Here is a 10,320-nt window from a genome sequence, read left to right as displayed (position 1 = left end):
TTAAGTGTTGCCACGCTAATGTCTGATTAAATTTTGAAGAATCAACAGATAAAATGTTTTATTTAATATATATTATTTAATAATTTTCAAAAATTAACGAACAATATTAGATCGTTATTTTTGCTGGTGATACAAATTTACAAAAAAAAAATAAAATAATAATAAAGCTGGCAACTTTACCAACGTTATAAGCAGACGACATTTGCTTCATGAAGACAAACGGGGAAGATAAGGTAAGTTTATTTAAAAAGCGGACGATCAAAATTAACAATTAAGTAAAATCTATTGTTATTGGAAAAGAATAGAATGAAATATGCGCAATAAAAGGAGTGAAGTAAATTACGTCATTCTATCGCCGTTTATCAATTGAATTCCATTAACTTAAGTAATATGGAAAATGAACACGAGCAATAAACATGAATAAAAACGATTTCTTTAAAGAATAGAATAGAAACCTTTAAACAATCGATGAACTAGATACTGTTGTTTTGTAAAATCAATTGAGAAAAATATGTAAGGCTATTATTTTCTACTTCCGCTTAAGTTCTATAAAAACATCAAAATAGATGAACAAAGCTGAAACTATGATTAACATGAAAATCCCAACACCATCCATGCATTTCCTGCAACCAAATTTGCTAAGAACATAAGCCCAAAACAAATTCAACTTCGTTTATTTCATATGCCTGCGTCAGATTTAACAAAAAAAAAAAAAAAAAATGCTGAACTGCAGGGGGGGTTATCCTGTGGGCAAAAAGTATATACAATTGTCTGGGGCCTCCACCAATAAGGGGCCCCAAACCAATCTCATAAGAATATTTCCCAAAGAAAAATATTGGAAATCAACACACTATGGGGATCCCCAAATTCAAATTTGCCTAGGCCCCCACGAAGCTATAACGCTCCACTAATTAACAACAAATACGGAATCGTTAATTATGCAGTAAAATATTTACTAATCGAACGTTTTCGGTCCTTTTCATTGACCTTTATCAGGAAATATATACATTATGTAATTTAACAAGTACAAAGCTACTCCACTGGTAAACATTTCGAATGTTATCATATTGGAAGCTATGTATAAACCTGATGTAGGCTTGTGAAATAAGCCCTAAACGTTTGTGTTCTTAAATTTGGTTGCTGGAAATGCATGGATGGTGTTGAGGTTTTCATATAAAAATATCTATCTACATACAGAACTGTCTTACATAAACTTAGCTTTTATCTTAGTGGCAGATTTATGAACACAGAGATGAACAAAAGAAAAATTTAATTTGTTTACACAAATTTATTACAGTAAAATTTACAATTGGAGGTAAACTTTTAAATTGGGATTTATATACAGTTTGATTGTCCTCTTAGACAAAAACACATATACAAACATCAATAATTGAAAATATCACAGTTTAACATATATTTATCAGAAAGACTCTTAAAAATTGTTATAAGAGTGCAAATAGTTTTTGAAATTTTAAAATTTTTAAGTACAGTAAAGTGTATATTAAATATTATAATATGGTAAGTTGTCTAAAAATCTTGGTATTTATTACTGTTTATAAATATATAATTTGAAAAATTTAAATATGAAATATGAATTACATAAGGTTGATAGGATTATTTAAATTTCAATGATTTCTCTAAAATGGAATTGTTTAAGTTGTTGTAAATAACAAAACAATATGATCAAAAAAGATAAGCTCTGACATGTAAAAACAATACTTTGATAAATTGTAAACTGAAACAGCACCTTAAGTACTGTAAAACACTTTGAATCAATAAGGAATTATTATTATAGAATATAAGTTAGGTACAGTACATAAATACATATTATAATAAAGCTGAAAAACAGTTTTTAAATACATTTCATTAATAATAATCATAATAAATAGTGATGAAATGATAAATGTATTTGTTTTCAATTACTTAAATATTAAGTGAAATAAGTTATTTAAAATGCCTTCAATTATTTTAGCTAAACATGATATAAGCTATTATTAATATTCAACATTTAAAAATAGAAGATATGATTTCTATATGCCTGTTTCACAATCATATTGAGCACTGTGCTATAGGTAATTAAGAATATTTTATTGAGATTTATATTTGCTTAAATGAAATCTGAGCTTAAATTATTTTGTAGAATGAATATGAAAACCATCATGATACTTCAATCATATTGATAAAATATTCTTCAAACTATTCAATATAAACTTCAATAAATTTGAATTAATGTCATTATGGGCCTATATAAATTACAATTTGGTCATCCTAAGCATATTGCACATTTTAGCTTGCATCACAGCAATCTTAGATTGTCTTAAAAAAATTGGTTTTTATTTTTTTAAAAAAGAAATACTTGATTTATTGGTTTCATTACAGACTTCAACATGTAGTTTCTGACCAGAAATCATCTTGTGCTTGGGGCTTGGGAATGTATTGTGCTGAATCACTTGTTTGGTTGTCTTTTGTTACACTGTCTCCAGCTTCTTCAGAAATACTGTCTGAATCTGAATGAATACTTTGTAACTCTTCCAAACTACCAGTAACAGTTTCTAAATTACTGTGTAACCTCCTGCGAATTAAACCTTTCATTAGATGATAATCTGTTTCTTCTGCATCATATAATGTTTCTGTTTCGATTGCTAGTTGAGGCTGTTCAATACTACTTGATCGAGATTCAGAAGAATACTGATGTTGTAAATGAATCTGATTAATACATGCAGTATTCTCAAGATCATCAGTGATGCTTGTATATTCTCCTTTTGTGACAGATAAATGAGGTGGTTTTGGTGTAGGTGGTATTATATATATAGAAGGATCAGTATTAAGCCAATATGACTGTGCAGTACAAGATAAACTGCGACCAACTTTTGAAACCTGAGAACCACCAATCATTTCATCTGAATCTAAATAAGAAATGCTTTTTCCTCTTTGTAATGGATGCCTTCTAGATAAACCACTAGAACCACTTTCACTTAATTTTCTAGTTAAATTTTCTGGAGCTGCTATTGTTTGCTGTCGAGAAAGAAGTGGAGGTGGTCTAAATCTTTGTAATCGTGCTTGTGCAGTGTTAGATTGGTTTGTTTCAGGAGGTGGAGTAGTATGAATATCATCATCAACAAATGATACTCTTGATGGATAAGATTCTTTGTAAGTAGAGGGCTTGTCTTGATTTTCCTGAGCATTATCTATCTGAATTCGAAGTGATGTATCTTCAATAGATGGAACTGGTGACAAATCATCTTCATGTTCAGATTCTAAAAGAATTGAATCATCATGCTTTTGTAATAAAGATGTTGGGCTAGAGGCTTCTTTCATACATGTTCTCATAACTGATAAAGATTCAAAGCAATCTTGAGAAACCTGTTCTATTCTGTTGACTTGAAATTCTAAGTTTTGAATTCTTCCATTAATATCTTTTTGACGCTGATTAATATCATTAATTTTTTGCATTGTATTTTCTACTCTGTAAAGTGAATAATTAGATTTTAGAATTATTAGAGAAAAAATTAACCAATTTACTTTTCTATACAAAAAATAATAAAATTATTAATGTAATTTTAGACTAAGATTAGTTATAATAACAATTTTAGAAGAAATAGACAAATCTCATCTCTTCATAAAGAATAATATCAGCACTTGAATGAAGATATGAAAGTTTATTATTACAATGCTAGGCTTTTGCCAAAACAAAAATAAGTATACCAGTTAATATATTATTTATTATAAATAATAATTGAAGACTAAATAATAGATCTTTTCAGATGCTTTAAAATTTCTAATTATTTTTGCTTTATAAATTAGCACAAAATTATAATAAATTTTTAAAACATTACTAATATGAATTTTTTTATAAATTTCTCTACAAATATTAGTGTCATTTATTCAATGTGTAAAATCAAAATTATTGTAAATTAATAGAAATCTGGAAAATCATGATAAATGATTTTATTTGCATTCACAAAAGAATATTAGATAACTAAACTTAATTATAATATACTGTAATATCTAACAAATGAGAATCACATTGATATAAAAAAAAGGACATGGATCATTTACATTTCAGAAAAATTAAATTAATTATTTTATATCAAAAATAATTTTTTNTTCAAAAATATATGAAAGGTAAGTCAAATAATTGAGGATATTCAAATACTTGTGAAGAGATATAGAAATAAAAGTATTAAAGTTTTTTTCTATTGTATTAAAATGAGATTGCTGAATTTGGCAGTTAGTTATTCTTTAGACCAAAGCAATTTATAAGTTTTTATCTGTTAGATATAGAATCCAACAATGAGTTACTTAACTTTCCCAGCAACATTTAAAACTGAGTGTGTGGCCCCATCTGTTATGATATTTTTATTAAAAAGCTTTATATTTTTAATTATTACAAAATGGCAAAAAGATTAATTTTGAGGGTAGGGATTGGTTTTATAAAAAAAATTGTAAATGCTAATACGCTAACAAGTAAAATTGTCATTAAGTCCAACCCTACTCAAGATATTATGATACACGACCCCCTTTATCTTCCTAATCTGTCGACCTTTAACCATCAAAATTTAACAGCATTAGTCCCCATAATACACAAACCTCCGTGCAAAATTTCAAAAATTTTCAACAAAAAGCACAGAAGTTATTAAGCTTCAAAGCACATATGTGCACACACTAACATCCATACATACAGAAAAAACCCACAAATTTTTTTTGCATTTGTTGATGTTTCAAGATCCTGAGTCCAAAAATGTAAAACTCTTGGGGGTCATTTTTTTGACCATCTCCATACTTTCCCTCTGTTATATATAGCAGCTGGGAAAGTAAAAATCATTTTTAATCAGATACATTTTTAATACTGCTCTATTAATTTATGAAAACAATATTTATTTTCAATTGCATATTAATTTTGAGACAAAAATGTTCTCTTTTTTGTATCCTAAGACAACATCCAGCATTACCATAGATGTAATAATTGAGCTGTTCACAGATCAAATAAATTAACTCCATTTGTAAATCCTTAATATAATCATTATTATTTTTACATTTTTTCTGTAATTAATTTTATATATCATTACATTAAAGCTATGCTTTAATATAACAGTATATAAACATACATTCTACATTGTTTATTTAAATTTAAGGTTAATACAAATTATTTTTTAAAATTCCTTTTAATCAAATTTTATACTTTTTGTTTTATGGAGTTAATCAATATGGCAAGTAAGAGGCTCAATTGTCATGCACCTGCACAATACTGACACAAGTTTATAAATACTTGGTTCAGTCAAAAAGACAAAAAGAAACAGGAATTATTATTACTTTTTTAAGCATAATGTCTATTTTTCAACATATTCCCCCTATAGTTAAGTCAAGTATCTCACTGCTTCACAAGAGTTTTTTTATTTTCTTCTCATAACAATAGCTTGACTGATTCTGAACCCATTCCATGACTCCTCTCTCTTGTACATCATTGTCCAATTTCTATAGTTAAGCACATGCATTATTGAATATGCTGAGCTATGGCTAATTTGCAGTCAGCAGCTTCATCAATCGTGAATTACCAATTACTCTGGATCAAGATACAATGTTAGTGTTGGTGATGGTTGATTTCAGTCTACCACTATGTAAGATGTGACGTGATTGATGCCTTGCATGAAACTTCTTGGCTCATTTGCATTTTTACAATGCATTCTTGTCATAAACAAGTACCAATCAATGTTGAATTTCACTGGGCTTAACTTTCTCTAACATTAGAAATTCAATAACTGAATGCTATCCTTCCTTGAATGGGTTTGCACTGGTAGATGCCATTTTCTGGAGTAGCTTCCCTGCACTGCAGTGCAGTAACAGTCTGTTAATGTATCTATCAATAAAATATTAATAGTCAATGCTCCTACATATTTTCCTAATTCTGTTTTCCCAGTGCAAATGCATTATTTTTAACAAAATAATTCTGGTTTCTTTTTTGAATGAACCAAGCATTTAATAATATAATCAGGACAAAATGTGTCACGATTATANAAATGCATTATTTTTAACAAAATAATTCTGGTTTCTTTTTTGAATGAACCAAGCATTTAATAATATAATCAGGACAAAATGTGTCATGATTATATTATTAAATGCTTATTTATTATTATTATTATATATTTATTATTAATATTATTATTTTCATCTAATAACAAATAACTACAATTACTCAATGAAATGATTAATTTTTCTTTATTTAGTTCCATATTCTAAACTAGAAATATTGATATTTCTTATCTACACATCATATTATTTAAAGATAATTTAAAAAAATGAATATTTATTCTTAGGCATATTTTTTAGATAACAATATCCAGAAAAAAATTATAAAACTTTGTTTGCTAAATTTTAATATGATCATGTCATAAGGATCTTCAATCTCAATTTAATATAGTGGAAAAAAAAGATTTTGTTTTGATATCATTTGAACTATTTATATATGGCTCACTTCTTATTTAATAGACTATTATATCAAATTCCAATATTTTAGATTTTAGAAGTACTTCTTTAGATATTTCTATTATCTATTTCTTTGTTCCTAATGACTAAAATTTAGAAAGATTCAAAATAAAATTTTAACAAGATCTTAGAGACAATAACAAAGTACTATATTAACAGCTAAAGTTTTAAAGTGAATGGAATATATCCAAACAAAAGATGCCAGCAGTTAAGATTGCTTAGATCAAAACTTCTCAAAGAAATTAAGACAAAATGCATATATGAGACCCTACTTCATGCATGTTTTTATTCTTATCATTCATTACAAAAATAACGTTATCTCACCTTACAACAAACATTTACCAGATTTTTCATCCTTCATATGTATTACATTTTTTGCTTTTCTTCTGTAATAAACTGGCAACAAAACTGATGAAATACACAAAAATTTAGAAAAAAATAATGTTGAAAACAAGGATGGTAAGTACAAAAAAGATTTAGATAAGACAAAGATAACATCTGACTAAAATGCTAGCATAGATATAGAGGAGAAGGTGGTATTATGGAACCCCAATTACATTTTAGTGAATTGTAAACAAGGTATCATAACTACACCCACATTTTTTGTGCGAAAAGTACTGGTAACTAGTAAACTAAATGTTCCTAATTGGATTTTTCGCTAGTGTAATTATAAGTATGGTTTTTGAAGGCTTTTGTACAAAAAGTCCGAAAGTAGGCTTAGAGAAAATCGGGTGGTAATATGGAACCTTACTGTATATTTTCAAAAAAATGCTTTAATGTAGCCAAAAACAAATAGGAAAGGACAAAAAATGTTAAATAATTACAAAATTATTTACTCCAATGTATTTTATCGCAAAAATGCTTTTATAATAGAAAAATATGACCTCCATCAACAATATATATTCCAGCAACTCTTTTTCGATATTCTCAGAAAGAATTGACTTTCTATCTAGTGTCTTTTTCACAAATTACTCCAGATGAATGTCTGCTTGCAAAGAGAGAGTTCGGAGGAGTTGAGTTCCATATTACTGTAAAAGCACCAATGGGATCTGTATTTCACACATTGCCATCTTGAATTAACTTATGTCTGTCAAGCCAAAATTTAAAAAACGTGAACATCACACAGATTAATATGTACCCCTAAGTCTCTGGAATGGAATACATGCACCAGTGAACCTACAACTATATGCTTTATATTTTAAAAATAATTAAATTCACTTAGCATTCAAAACTTGCAAATTTTGAAAAAAATAAATTTGCTGATTAAATATGGACAACCATTTAACTGAAGTGAAATGGGTTTTCCCCTTGCTATGGATGTCTGCCTAGTTCAGTTCAGTCACAATCCGCTACAGTTTGCCTTTATTATCAGTTTGAAATGAGATGGTTCCATAATACCACCTTTTCCTCTACTATAATATTTGATAAAACTGGAAAAAAACACTTGTCTCAGGATAATCAGAGGAACTTCATGCAGCAATGATTAATTTTTCTTTTGTAAATGATTTTTAGTAATTATCTTAAGATAGTAAACTTTGAAGTTTATCCAATATAGGTTGGCCAATAAGTCAATGTGGTTTTCTGTGTAAATGAAAAACAATTTTTTCAGAGAAAGCAATAACTTTATTCAATAATGTATATCTTTTGCAATCTTTTAGGCAACTCCATAATTCATGTTCAAACTTTCATAGCAAAAAATTATTTCAAGTGATGTATGATGCCTTCCTTGGAAACAAAGTGCTGTCTATTTAAGGAATTCTGAAGCAATCAGAACAAGTGGTAATCAGAGGGGGAAATATCTGAATATGAAGGATGTGGTAAGATCTCTTAGCCTAGCTCCAATAATTTTTGTCAAGTTTAAAATAAAACAGCATAATATGCTGAAAAATGCTCATTTTGCTTATCTATCTTTCAATTGATGTTGAACACACAAGACTCATCCAATCTTTACCCTTTTTTAAAAAATGAATATTGAAATTGCAATTTCAAACAGTTATATGCTGTCACAATTTGAACTGAAGTTCATTGCTTTTCATAATGTCTACTGCCATTTATCAACAGAAACTGAACTAGCCAACACTACAGAATCAATAAAATAGAAATAAAATTAGTTATGCTCTAAAAATTTTATACAATGAAAATGGAAAGATTTAAAAATACAAGTTAACATATAAAAATTAAATTATAACAAGAAAATGTTTAGAAGTAATATGAATCACTTTTTAAAGTATTCTTTCTGCACTTAAAGTAGAGTCATGAAAATTTTGCTCATTAACACTAAATAAACATTAAGTTTAACTAAATTTAACAAAAGTCACTCACATTTAAAAATAAAAATAAAATAATATTTCTAGCTTAATAATTTCTGTAATTCATGAATTATAGAATGAACCATGTCAATAAGAATAAAGATGAAGATAAAGTTTTCAAAAATATTTAACTATTAATAAATTTTGACTTTTTGTTTAATTAATTTTAATTTCAATTATAATAAAATAATTTTTTAAAATAAACAGCAACTATTCAATAATTTTAAAACTGAATTATATTAAGTGTAATTATGGTTAGTATTTTGTGATTAAATTTAGTTATTTGGCATTTTTTTTCTCCATTACAATATGATTTAATTAATACAAAAATGTATGTATTTTTAAACAAGAATATCCAACATATAATTAATATTAAATGTTGGCATAGTAAATATTAATGTTTCAAGCTTATTGCTCAATCCAACAGTCAAATAATTGAATAATTAGATTGATTGTCACACTTCAACAGACCTGTCAAAGAGTATACATTCTCTATTTATCAACTTTGAATTTTGTAAACCTAAATAGTTATTTAAGGAATGGAAATAAGAAAAGATTCTAAATTTGTTATATTCAAAATTTAATATTTATTTTGTAAGAAACATATTTTAAAATTATTATTATTTTTTATTAATTTGTTACTTTAATGAGAACATTGCAGTCTCTCAAAATTCAGCAATTCAGATTTAAATTAAATGTCAAAAAGTCTTGTGATCCTGGCTTCCTCATGACTAACTAGTAAATTGGTTTGATGCTAATTTTATCTAATGGCAAAAACACACCAGCTGAAGACATTTCATTTCATGATCAGTACTACTGCATAAAAGATCAAATTGGAATTATGGATTTCTGGCTTAAAGGCAATTTTAACTTTTTTTAACATGAATAGGTGGATATGTATAATATGAAGTTTGTTATGAAAACAGTATGAAGATTTGCTGCTATATTCAAATTTCTCAGCAATAAAATTGTACGTAAAGAGTATTGGATGTAAGCAAATAATTGAAATATTACCATTGGAATTAATTATTTCATACCTTGTACATTGCTTTGGATAACTTGCACATTCATCTATCAATATATATACTTGGGGCACTCCTTGCTATCATTAACTGATTATAACTATGATCAATCAGATGGAATTACTTGAGAGATGCTGTATGAACCATAAAAATGGCCTGGAAAGCTGAATCAGGTCTGTGGACTGTCAGTTGGCCATCACAGGTGTAGACAATGCCCTTTACACTTAACAAACATAATTGATTTTGAAGACTGCTATTGATGGAATTTGTCATTAGTCATTTATTATCAGGTGACCAAAAAATTGGTGTGAGTTTTCCAATAGCCACTTTGCACAAATTATTTTGGTCAACTGATATGATTGTCTCATCAGTATTCCTAATTTATAACTTCAAAAATTTTTAAACAATAACACTTCACATTATATCATAGTATTTACTATATTTATTGTAATAATAAACAACACAATAAACATTTTCACAACAAAATAGTTTAGTTCAGAGGTCAA

General features: G+C 27.3%; 1 protein-coding gene across 1 annotated transcript in view; it reads right to left on the bottom strand.

The window, feature by feature from the left end:
• Positions 1-1,879: 1,879 nt before the first annotated feature.
• Positions 1,880-10,320, bottom strand: part of LOC111636275 (transient receptor potential cation channel trpm-like) — a 53,989-nt gene continuing 45,548 nt past the window's right edge. Inside the window, exon 23 of the mRNA XM_023381484.1 lies at positions 1,880-3,466. Coding sequence (XP_023237252.1) covers positions 2,383-3,466 — 1,084 coding nt within the window. The 3' untranslated portion in view covers positions 1,880-2,382. The remainder of the gene's footprint in view (positions 3,467-10,320) is intronic.

This window comes from Centruroides sculpturatus, unplaced genomic scaffold (genome assembly GCF_000671375.1).
Source record: "Centruroides sculpturatus isolate CEXI.00-Female unplaced genomic scaffold, Cexi_2.0 scaffold158, whole genome shotgun sequence".
Lineage (NCBI taxonomy): Eukaryota > Metazoa > Arthropoda > Arachnida > Scorpiones > Buthidae > Centruroides > Centruroides sculpturatus.
The sequence above is the reverse complement of the archived record's forward strand: the minus strand, read 5'-3'. Positions and strand labels throughout refer to the sequence as shown.